Source organism: Epinephelus moara, chromosome 4, assembly GCF_006386435.1.
Source record: "Epinephelus moara isolate mb chromosome 4, YSFRI_EMoa_1.0, whole genome shotgun sequence".
NCBI lineage: Eukaryota > Metazoa > Chordata > Actinopteri > Perciformes > Serranidae > Epinephelus > Epinephelus moara.
Window position 1 is genome coordinate 23,927,716 of NC_065509.1, and position 13,092 is coordinate 23,940,807.

General features: G+C 41.2%; 1 protein-coding gene across 1 annotated transcript in view; it reads right to left on the minus strand.

Annotated features, from left to right (window-relative positions):
• The window catches only part of LOC126389464 (dedicator of cytokinesis protein 2-like), a 148,815-nt gene that overhangs the window by 104,524 nt on the left and 31,199 nt on the right, over positions 1-13,092 (minus strand). Inside the window, exons 22-24 of the mRNA XM_050043180.1 lie at positions 8,136-8,244; positions 6,343-6,413; positions 4,254-4,360 (exon numbers count right to left, since the gene is read on the minus strand). Of these exons, the coding sequence (XP_049899137.1) occupies positions 4,254-4,360; positions 6,343-6,413; positions 8,136-8,244 (287 nt within the window). The remainder of the gene's footprint in view (positions 1-4,253; positions 4,361-6,342; positions 6,414-8,135; positions 8,245-13,092) is intronic.

Genomic DNA, 13,092 nt, shown 5'->3' on the forward strand with positions numbered 1-13,092 from the left:
GGCCCCCTTATTGAGTCTGTATTATACAGTGGCACAACAGTAGTCCACTCCATCACCGTGTGGTCCTCTGCAGGAGAAACCACCACTTATCACTACAAGCAAATTAGACTGACATAATAGTACTGAACAGAGGTAGGGGGAGGACTCAGATTGGTGCGGATTGTGTGATCATTGATGTTTACTGAACTATAAAGGGAACCTTATTTTCCCTCGTATATATATATATATATATATATATATATATATATATATATATATCTATACACATATACTGTATCTGGCCAAAAGTTTCAAATAATGAGGTAAAATGAGGTAAATACATGTAGAAGTAAATACTTTTGAGACGAGATGACATCAGCTCATGACAGATTTCTTTACGTGGTCATGTGCGTGTGTGTTTACATCATGTAGCCTTAGGACTGGGCAATATATTGACATTATATCACTATCATGATATGAGAGTAGATACCATATTAGAGTTTGGATATCGTAATATGGTAAGAATTTTATTTTCCCAATACATTCTCACTGCGACCTCTTCATGCAAGGTATCCTGGGTACGTTGGTTGTTGATGTCCTGGGACACTGTGTCAAGTTCTCTTCTTTCAAGACACACTTCCATTTTCACAGAAAATTTGACATGACATAAACATGTGACAAAAAACACACATGGGTAGGATTAGGCAACAAAAGCCCGTGGTTAGATTTAGGAAAAATGAACAGGGTTTGGCTTTGGAATCTTACAAGACGCAAACACCGCTCTCTCGGGTGAAAGTCAGTGTTTGTTAGACCCATCCACCACAACTGCCCGCCCCATACGGACTTTTGCCACTTTAACTCTCGTCCTTGTCCTGCAGAGCTTCCCCTGCGCTGCTGGGCGCCGTTAAACTATAACAGCAACCAGCTGCATATCATGCTGATGTTAAAGGACACCTTTTTTCGTTGGTTTCTAACGCCACAAGTCACTGCCCAAGTGCTGGATTTTAGGCAGCATTACAATGAAGTGATGTAGACCTACTTTTCTGAAATTACCAGGTGTTCCAGGTGTTCATGATTATTTATCAAAAATCTCACTACGTAAATATTTTCTCGAAGCACCAATATTCCACCCTGCAATATCGTCACAATATGGATATCAAGGTATTTAGTCAAAAATATCATGGTATTTGATTTTCTCTATATCGCCAAGCCATATGTAGCCTAAACTGCTACATTTAGCTACATGCTAACATTAGGGAAGCATGTAATTTTGGTTGCTGAATTTATTAATTTCTTCCTGATTTCTTCCCAATTTTGGATGATATTCCTGCTGGAACATGTCTGGTTGTGTTTAGAAGGTGATTGGTGATTTTCCATGTTAGCAAGTGCCACTATTCTCAGTTTCAGTCATTATCTGACTGCAATAATAATAACAAGACCTGGAAACGGGGCTTAAAGAGCTAAAACGACGTTGCATCCAGGTGTTTCAGCACAGACAGTATGAGGTAAATTTTAAACATTAAAGCATGTAAACATGTTCAAGTAGACACCCAACATACAACCTGAAAATTAGCATAAAATGTCCCCTTTAAAAATCCAGTACTGACAAAACCATGTGTCCTCAGCAATTACGCTTGATCTAGTGAACGTCACTTTAAAGTGAAGTAGGCAAGGTGTGAAAAATGACACACTGATGTCAGTGAAACTGCAGCGCCCTGAAAACACTTCCTGTCTTATCTGCTTAAAACATTAGGTGATATTACTTCTTCTTCTCCATTGGCAGACAGCAGGCATCACCTGTCACATTAATATGGATAACACTTATCTTCCTCTATATTCAACACCAACACCTACTGAGTCGTGAATGGTGTACTCATTTTCTGCTTGCAATAAGGTTCATGGACGTTTTCAGTCTGGGCGAAGAGGGAATGTGAGCACCACAAGGACAAAAGAAAACCAACAGATACGGCTAATGACTACAAATATATGTTTAGGTCGATGTTATTTTAGCCTCATGACTGTTTCATCTCAGCAAGCGTGACTTGAAGTGACCTTTACTACTACATTAATTGGTGCCACTTGTGCTGATTGTAATAAGATGGTATCTGACCGGAGTCCATTGTACTGATTATAATGTCAGTGGAGGTGAATATAGCAGCACTGAAACTGTGTTTTACAGCATCAGCATCAAGTATCCTCATTGTTTCCTTTATCTCAATAGAAAACAGCCCCCGAGGAAAAGCTTGCTTGGAAAACTAAACACGGATATCCATGCCGTCTTTATTTCAATACAAACTGAAGCGGCAGATAATCTTTAAGTAGGTTTATCCTTTAATCTTTAAATCTAATAATAAACAAATTAATAAGGTAAATTGGACAAATCGTCATAATTGAAAAGATTTTGATAGAAATTATGTAACGTGTAGTCATTTTACAGGGTGTCATGTGCTTGAATTTAATTTTCAAGATCATTTTTAAGCAAATTTAGACTGATTTTTGGACAAATCATATTTTTCTTATTCAAGCATTGCAGGTTAAGTATAAAAGTAAGTAGTACTGTATACTGGTCCAGTGCAAAGGTAGGTTTTAAGTCAGAAAACAGTCATAAGAGTGAGTTAGGATGATCTACATTTAGCCAAAAGGTAGGTATAAGTATAAAGTAAGAAGACAGTAAAGACCTTTTTACTGTTAGTAAACAGAATGATGTTTTGGGGTGGGCGGGGCTTAGCTGGAGGCAAAACCATTCTCCACAGACATTAGTTAGCGCTAGCTAGCAAGTTCTGTTGACTTGATTTAGATGATAGAGGAAGATAATGTGAGTGGTGCATTCAGAAATCCGAGTGCCAGAGTGCACTCTAGCACAAACTTGACTGTTCGTAAATTCAGAGCGCTGTCGGAATGTACCCTTCAGTTATCGGGAGCACCGCACTCTCAGGTGGCAGAGCGCACTCTCAGCACTCTGTCTCGGGAGACGGAGCAGCAGAGTGCTGAGTGGGGTGAATGTTTGATTGGCTTAACCGTTCATTAAATCATGTAGAAATATAACGCTCCGTTTCTTCGACCAACAGGGCTCTCATATTAGTGCAGAGCGTCAGACTGAATTTACGAACGCATTATGTCAGGTCACTCACTCTCTGGGACCGCGAGTGTTACTTAATTAGGTAAGCAATGACCAACGGGACCAGACTAGCCGACCCGTATGCTCACACTCAGTGGATGGATGATTTGACAGGATTAATGCCTCCCCAATTTCTTATGAGTTGCACACGATAACCCTTAATACACATTATTCATCCCTACAACAGTAAATACTTTGTCCCTAAACTGCTGCACATGCGAGCATTTTTAATGACTGGCTCCGTCCAGTCCTTTCATCTTATCGCATTTAACCATAGTTTGTTTTTGTTGACAGGCAGTGGCGGCTGGTATGCAATAACCAAATAGCCATGACTCCTTCTATTCTGGCTCCCAATAACACAACAAGACAACATTTTAAGACTCCTATGTAGCTTATATCCTATATCATTGTGGCGTCTGCCTTAAAAGGGTCTACTAGGTTCAGGAGCAGGTTTAAAGATTTGTAACATCAGAAATGTGGACTCACACAGAAGAGTTTGACTCATTTTGACAAAAAGAAATTGAAAGAGGCATAGATTATATAAGATAAAGTGTTTGTGGCAATTAAAACCTCATAAATTCTAAATTAAGAAATGTTTAATGGGTTTATGGCCTAATATTTATAACACCTAATTCAAGACACTGACCTGCAGACACTCTGTTTCCTTAAAAAACAAACTGACTTGACTGAAATGTGTGTGTATGCTGCAGCAAAACAAATAAAGCCTAAATGCATTAACACCAGTATATCCTTTCACCATTTGGCTAATGCTTTTATCCAGAGTGCTTTACTGGATTGCCCTACAGGGAATGGAACATTACCCTTCCAGTATTAGCACCACACTTTTATCCACTGTGCTGTATCAAGATAAAACCTTTGAAGCAAGGGACATCCTTACTGGCCATAAAGTACAGTGGGAACAGCTGCCCAGTCCTGTTGCTGGGCTGGAATTACTCACTGTATAATAGACCTTTTAATGTGATCCCAACCTTTAAGTGAGAAGCAACTAATGCTCTGTAGGATTTCACACAGAATGAGTTGGCAGAGTTGTTTGGTACTTTGCACATCTGTGATGGGTTCTTCACACAACCGTAAAGCCTGCTAACGGTTAGCGGCTCAGTGCTGAGGCTTGTAACGAGAAAAAAAAATGACACACCTTGTCTCTGGAAGAGCTGGCTGCTGACGATTTCGGTCATGGAGGCAACCTTCTGTTTCTGGAGTTTCTCCGGGGGGATGCAGGAGTAAAAGTCATACAGCAACTCACTGGAGGGAGAAAGCAATAGGCGGTGGAATAAATAAATAACCAGCAAGATCATTATACGGGAGGAGCAACAGGTTTGTTTTCCTGAAAATGAGCACAATAAATATTCAGTAATAACTTTCCATGGATTATTGCATGCGCTCTGAATTTTAACAAAAAATCTCCTTGCTCTGATTACCATGTAATTGATTCAAAGATCAAAAACACAACCACGCCTCGGTACATCGAGCTTTACATATCTCACCTTTAAGGTCATGAAATATGCAACCGCTAAAAGCAGAGTGCAGCGCAGACATGAGCAAAGCTGTGTATGCTGCCATGAAAACAAATGAGTCAAAGCCTAAACACGCTTTTAATGAAGACACAGGTTTGAGTCATCCTCCGCCCCAAATTCAATTTTAGAATAATTAAACAGGCTGGTTGAAAGGCCTGATGCCACTTAGAAAGATTGAATGCTCAGAGCATGGCAAACTCTCTGTCTCCGTGTTTTTTTGTCTGTCCCTTACTTTGTCTCTGTCTCTTTAAATTATGCCACACAGGTTACAGAAGCACTTTCAGTAATGGTACAAAAGAATTAAATGCACCACCTCTGCTCCCAAACACAACAAAAAGGTTTGTGTGACTTTTGGTGTGCATAAGCTGGCGCGAGGACACTCCGGGGCACAGAGGTTCAGAGCAGACTTATCAGGCCCACTAATCATCTGAGCTGAATTTAATTAAAACCCAAAATGTCAGCCTATTTCCCACATGGACATACAAAGGACACTTAGAGCAAACAAAGCACAGGCATAGCTCACAGGAGCAAACAAAGCACAGGCATAGCTCACAGCGTCTGTGCTTGTACTAGTTGGTGGATCACACTACAGGTGAGTTTACAAGGTGCAGGAATGTGACTATACAGAAGCCGAGACAAAGCTTTGATGTCCACCTCTTGCGCAGTGATTGTAATTCACACAGCTTGCTTTTGGAAACTGCCCCAGGCAGTTCTGTTCAGGAATGCAATGGGGACCTTACTTTTAAGCTTAGATGGCTCGGGTAAATTTGTGCTCGTGTGTGTGAAGAAATGCAGAAGACAGACAATAGGGGTGAGTGAATGCGGTCAGAGGAGAGAGGCGGAGAAAATGAATGACACAAAGTGAGAAAATGTGAGCTGATTTTTTATTTCTGCCCTGTGTCACCTTTCTACCTGTGTACGTGTGTACTTGATTGAGTGTGTCTGCGTGGCAGGTGTTAAAGGTAGCACCTTTGTGACACTGTGTTGACATCAAGCCACTCCAGGGACTGAGCTGGCAGATGTGGATAATCCACAAACCCATAAAAGCACACTCAGGTCAGAGAAAGGTGAGAAGAGAAATTATGAGGATGAGGGTGTTTGAAAAGGAACGTGGCCAGTGAAGAACATCGATTAACATCTTCTTTACGAAAAGAAACAAGGTCATACCAAGACAATGGATCCATATTCGGGTGCTGTATTGCTAGAGGACAAATAAAGTGCCTTAAATTTCTACTTTAGAAAAAGGTGTTCCAGCTGGTGAGTGTATACACTGAGGTCATTTCATGGGCTAAACTGTATATTGTAAGTTTGATTCAGGGTCAAAGAGAGGTTAAACAAGCCATTCCCAGTCGTTTTGCTCTTCAGGAGACAGAGAATAAACCTGGGAGAAGAGGTTCAAATGGGTTTTGTTTGATGGTTTCACTGAAATTGTCAATTCACTCAGGGGCACATGGAGGAGGCGCAGACAGAGTTTGAGTGTGTGTCCTTGTGTATATGTCAGTTTGATGAGATTTTTATCACCTGATAAAGAAGGTGGGGCTCAACCAGGATGGAATGTGTGGGAGACAGAAGGACGGAGGTCATTGAACAAAGCCAGGAGGAAAACTTCAGCTGAGCTGAAAGCTCCCATATATCCTCTCTGTCAGTGTCCCTGAATGAGACCCAAGATAACGTGCTAGTGTGTGTCGGTGTGCTTAAAGGCAAGCTTACCTGAGGAGTTTGGCATCAAACACTTTCTCAACATCATGCAGGACTGTTGGCAGATACTTCAGAGCAGCAACCTGATGACACACACACACACACACACACACACACACACACACACACCACAAGAAAACCCTGTTAAAATACTGTCTTGAAATCCTGTGGAAGCTGCTGGTGTATAGAAGGTGACTTTGCCATCATATAGCCTCTGATCACAAGTGTGAGGAAGTATCTGTTTAATGTTTTATGGGGCCACTTGTGTGTCCGCCAAACTGTCTATGACTCAATCGGTTTGTATGTCTGCCTTGGTGTCAATGGTGAGGATGAGAAAAAGACAAAGCAGCAGAATAGAGATGTTGGCTGAATCACATCGAGAGCTCACACTGGAGAAGTCAGAGCGTGTGGAGGAGCAGGAAGATGAGACAGACACTGCGTTTTATTAGTAGTTCCATTTCCCTTCATGAACATACCCTCAGCCCTTCGTATTATGTAATGACATAGATCACACAGAGGCCACCTGGAGAGCAGAGGGAAAGTCAGCAGGGGAGCAGGGAGTGTATCACTGAAGGCTACTGTGGCTTTGTCACATGATAGAGGCAGATGAGACGACGCTGCTTGGCCCAATGGATGGAACATTTACATTTTTAAAAAATGCCCAGATGGAACTGTCGATGGGAGCACTTTTCTCTGGAATTTCTGCAGTAAGTAATTTTATAATATCAGAGTACTTCAAGCCTGAAATATCACATCAACGCAAAGCATTTAGCAGCGAACCCAGAGGCCTGAGCTGGCACAGCCTCCGATGCTAGCTCTAGCAGCCAGCCTCGTCAAGCCAAACTCAACCAGGTGTTCAGACACAAACTGAATAAGTCTACCTGTGGCCGACTAACTAACTCTCTTGTAAAATGGATTGCAGTGGACTGCAGGCCAGTTTCAGTGGTAGAGGACAGGGGGACAATTAGGTCCAAAATCCAGCAGCTTTGTGACACATCTGAAACAATTAATTTGAATTGAAAACTTTGAAATACTCTCACAGAAAAAACTGATGTGCAGTTAATTTAGATTAATTAATCACAGAGCATGTAACTAATTAGACTCATTCTTTTAATCGCTTGACAGCTGTAGTCTGGAGTAAAGAAATCACACAAGCTGAAAAGTACAAAATCTAAGTAAATATTTACTGGAATTAATTGTAAAATTTTTCAGTAAAATATCAAGCTATCAATTGTCTCTCGAAAATATGTGTTAACTGGTGAACCTGTACACATGTATGTCTACCTATATTAACCTATAAGATATATTAGAAAAAGTGAAACTGAAAAGAATGCCAGGTAGTGGACTTATTTAATTTTTATTTTACAATTTATTCATCTTCTCCTTGTCCTTGTTGCTCCCAACCAGAGTTTTAAGGACATTACTGCCATCAAACCATGGATGTATTTTCTTGCATCAAATACATAACTGCAATACAATGTGGGCGATATACACCTCTGGAGTGACCATCAATGTTGACTTTGCTCCCTCAGGGTTGATCTCAAAAAGTTTACTTCAGTTTTTCAAACAAATGGAGCGACACTTATGATGGCGGCAGGAATTCCCCCCCAAGGGCAAGTGCTGAAGAAAAGTCAACGAGGGTATGTTGAACAACTAATGAAACACAGCCAGGGTCAGACAGGTGAAAGTAAAGGGAAAAAAAATGAGAAGAAAGAGTGAAAAAGAGTGAGGATAAAGATGAGAAGAATGTAAAGAGGACTGCTAGGTGGTGAAGTATGGTGTGCAGCGTGAGCACACATGATTACCCTGAGCAGCAGAGTGGTGGTGTAGTCTGTTCTCATCAGGCTGTTGATGGACTCAAAAAGCCTCCTCAGCGACTCCTCAAACTCCGCCTGCTCTTTTCCCTCGTACAACCTGGGAGGGCAGGGGGGAAAATTAATGGAAACGCAACAGGAAAAACAGAAAAAAAAAGAGAAAGAGGCGAGCATGCAACAAACGTCAGAAAACATGACGTGATTAGCAAAGGAGATGGAGGGGAGGACCGAGGAACGAATTGAAAGATGAGAGAAAACAACAGGGGGTAAATAATCAGTGAAGGTGGAGCGTGGAGAGACAGAGTGTCAAAACAAGGTTGTCTGACATGAAGCTCAAGTTGGATGTAAATGTAGACAGAAAGAGCCGTAGTTATATGTTTCAGTGCAACAGAAATATGGGAAGATTATCAAGGGTTATGCAAAAAACAGTACATTTATTAACTGAAATATAACATAATAAAAATGTTTCAGCTGAACATACATGGTTGGACGAGGGTTTAGTTCACAGTTTGTCTTGTATTTGCCTCCTGCCTTTGCTCATACCTGTTTTATCACCTCCATCACTTGGGCCAGGTGTGACTTCATGACATGATTTTTATATCTAGTCGATCATAACCCAAGGGATCATCGTGCATTATGAACTGGTGTTTTATCTTACACAGAAACCTGTTTTTCTTCTACTGAAGCATGTACTTATGGAGGAGGTATTGACTCATCCCTGTTATGCTAAAACTACTTTGTAATCCTTTGTTTTCTGGGAGGATTTAGTAGGATAACACATGATTATAATATATGATAATTTGCTGTATTTTAAGTCACCTCTTTACTTGAAAACCTGCTTTTATTGTGACTTCATATCAAAAACCTACCTTTTCTATCCCCTAGACAGATTTTATTCTGGGCTTTTAAGCATTTTATTATTGATAAAACAACCAAGGACTCCACTGGGATGTAAATTATTCCGCAGTAGTTGTTTTTCATCACAGTGTAGAATGATTCCAAGTTGGTAATGATAATGTTTTTGAAGTTATCTTCATCGAGCCAGCACTGGCTTTGTCTGCGCCAACTCAGAGTAATCTGGCAACAAGTGAAATTACACATAGATTCTTGTGTTTTATGGAAATGAAGCATCAACTGAATTGGCTGCAGCTTCTCACTTCTTCTTTCAGTATTATGGTAGAAAATGCATTCAGCATGAAGGTGCTTTAGAATTTAACCAGTAGATATGGCTGTAATTTTAGTTTTAAAACATTAAAAAAAGGAACTGCTGTTATCAAAAGAACATGTAAAAGCAACAGCTCTGGCGTTATCACAAAGACATCAACAGACTGTGTTACAGAGATATCTACTGTACTTAGTATGCTGACCAGCTAGCCCTGCTCTGTTCTGTCTTATAATGCCAGTTGTACCTCATGAGGGGGGTCAGAGTCACTGTAGCGTCCAGTCTGCTCTCAGTCCAGCATGAGATGACGAAGAATTCAAGCTGCCCCGAGGGCTTGTCATTCACATTCAAGGTACAGCCACCAGTTAGAGGCATTGTAGCAAGAAACAACATTCAGTGCCAAAGAAAAAGGTGATAACAAGAGTAAAAATTGGTGTGGCTTTCCACCACTAGAGAGCTCCTGGAGAGTAAAGCTATGAGATATGATGCTGAACTCATAACGTTTTCTTTAGACTGGTAAGAAACATCTAGCGTTGGCTTTTCAGCAACAGGTATCTTTAGTGCAACTAGACACAAACAAACTGTACCGAAAAACATTCCAAATGTCGATATATGGTTTTGATGTGGCTGTTTTCTTGCTACTATGGTCTTTCTAAAACAACACGAAGCTATAACATGAATATAGACCAAAACCACATGTGAAGATTATAAAATAGCATTGTTATTTTGACCATCTCTTAAAGTTGCAGCAGTTTGGTGAATTCTTACCCTGCTGTTAGTTATTAGTTGGCACAGTCAGGGTTCCCACACATTTTCCAGGACAAAATTTCCATGAAAACTTTTCTATGACTTTTCAAAGACCCATAAAAAAATTCCAGGACTGTTCATGATGTACAACACAAATAGAACTGTAGTGTGTACCCAAAATGTTATATATTATATGCGGTCTGTGGACACAGCACAGCCAAGCTCCCGGAGTCGGGGAGTGACAGCCAACAATTCAGTTCATTTTTTGGTTTTTTTTTGTTTTTTAAAAAAAAGAATACTCCGTACCTTCGAACTACCACGCTCTACTTTCACAGCAGTTTAAATGAAACCGAAGTGACAACTGAACACCCTATGGATACCCATGTTAATTGCTCAATGTCAAAAAACACGTCATAGGTATGCAAACATATTAAATCACCCAGGATCATTTTTCTTGCCTAACTTGCCCAGCACTACTAATTCCATGACTTTACCAGGTTTTCTATGACCGTGGGAACCCTGCATATTGTAACTGCTTTGCATTACTAATCCTGGTGACGCGAGACTGGAATTTTGGAAAGCTATACGGGGGTGGGAGGAGGTAAAACGCTGCTCCCTATTTGTTTAGAGCATATGACCAGGCATTACACATTGCACATTTTACATACGAAGCTGTGAGACCATGACATTGAAAGTGTCACACACAGAGCTACCCAGTTCCACAGACTGCATAAAATAATGGACGTAGCTACCGTGATGTCACTTATTGGTTTGTGGACTACCGTTTTGTAGCCTTGAGTTTGGCACTTCAGCTGTTTCCATCTTGGTTTTTCTGGGCCAGAAGTGACCATATGTGGACGAGAGGGTGGATATGACTCACAGATTGCGGTGATGCCTCACAGACAGCCTGTCACTCAAATCAGTGATATGTAAATTCACCCCCCGTACAGTTGTCATGAATGGTGAAATTAGCAATAGAAACCAAAAGCGTTTTTGTACCAGGCTATGTGTTTAGTTCTGCTGTAAATTTGGGCAGTTTAACATGGGGGTCTATGGTGATTGATTCGCTTCAGGAGCCAGCCTCAAGTGGCCATTAGAGGAACTGCAGTTTTTAGCACTTCCACGTTGGCTTCATATTTCAGTCCCTGAGGTTACCGCCTGCCCAGTACTCACTTGTTATTCAATGCACTGTATGCTATCATAGTGATGCAGCAAACCCATGCAGCATTGTGATGACAAGGTAAAATTAAACATTGATAAGTGCTGACTGCTGTGATTATAACAATTCTCCTCTGACTTAACAAAAAAAAACTGGGTTATCTTTGTTGCTGCTATTCACATCACATAAAAACACCCACACATTCCTCTACCATCCCTTCAGTTCAACTTCCTCCACCCCCTAGCAAACTTCTCTCATCCATCTCTCCGCCCCTTTCCTTCTCCCGTCTACTCACTATCTCTGTCTGATTCAGCGGAGCTGTGCAGTTGTTAATTACAAAAGAAGTTATGAGTGCTGGAGGGAAGGATTAGCATGTGGCACACAGTGAATTTAGCATGTGGGGGGAGGGATTAGGCAGTAACACACAGAGGTATTATAACTGGGCTCTTTGCAGAGCACAGTTATGATTACAGACGCATTGTCCTGCTTAATCCACCGGCCCTGTCTGTGCAAGAATGTGTGTGTTTCTGTGTATGTGTTTGTGCGTGTGTGTAAGGAGAGAGATTATGTCTGATGTGTCAGGGTCAGTGTCGGTGCGATAACTGCAGGTTGTGCACTCCTGCCACATAGACACTTCACTAAATTTGTTATACTCGGTACAGTATAGCATGTTAAAGCCTGAAGGGTATCACTTAAATACATCTCAAAAGATCCATGTGGAACTAAAATGACCATAGGCTGTTGCTACAACTTATCTACACCACACACATACACACACAAACACACACACACACACACACAGGCACTAAATACCCTCACATGAGCACAACAACATAAATACGTCATACTAGCTCAGCAAACTAATACTGGAGACAGATGGAGAGGAGAGAGAGACAGATGAAGGACAAGGAATCAACAGGGAGGAGAGAGATGAGTGAGGGACACTGAGGAAAACTGAACAACGGGGCGAACGGGAGAGAAAGTACAGGAGGAGGACGGCTCAGCTGCATGTAGCCGTGGATAAGAGAAGGCGAAGGAAAAAGGAGAACAACAAGGCAAACATGTCCCCTGTGAATTATACAATCCCTGTCTTACCAAATCAGTCACAAATGTCACCTTGTTATGATTTATAATTGCAGTATCCCCACTGGACCAATCAGTGAAAATGTTCGATGCTGCAATAAAGTAGCAGTCCATGAGCCAGTACCCCTAATATTATACTGCGGTGCCAATTTGGAGGGACCATGTCTCATGGTGATTTTTTTAAAGGATTATGTCCCAAGTGCTGGAACATGCATGAAACAATTCCAGCAATGGTAGCTTTCTATGTGCTATCACTCCTTTCCTTATTCCTCTGTCATTCATTTTGTTCTTGTTTTTCCATTTTACTAATACAAGCGGTATAAAAGAAGGTAAACTACACAGAATAATATGAAGTCATATATCACCGTAAAGCTTAGACTTAGGGATGTCAACAGTTAAACATTAACTGATGAACTGCAGAGGGTGTTTTTGACCGGCTCAAGTTAAATCTTGCTACTTTTCAGTTTGCTACACTGCGCAGTGCGCACCACCCAGATCTGGTGGGAGACAGCCGGCCAGCTAGCTGCGTTATGATGCAGGAACAGTGTCAACTTTGAGCTGCAAACCTTCTTTCGCATTGTTAACTATTGTATCACTGTTAGCTCTGTTAGCACCGTTACCAGTGTCAGCACGGATGGTGTAACACCTAACATAGTTAACAATGCCAAAGGAGTTTTGTGGCTCAAAATGAAACTGCTTACCCAACTGGAATACCTGGGAGGAGACCAGAGGGTTTGCCTCTACGTAGTCCCAAAGTCGCTATACCAGGATGGCAGTGGCGGCTGCTGGTGTTTCAA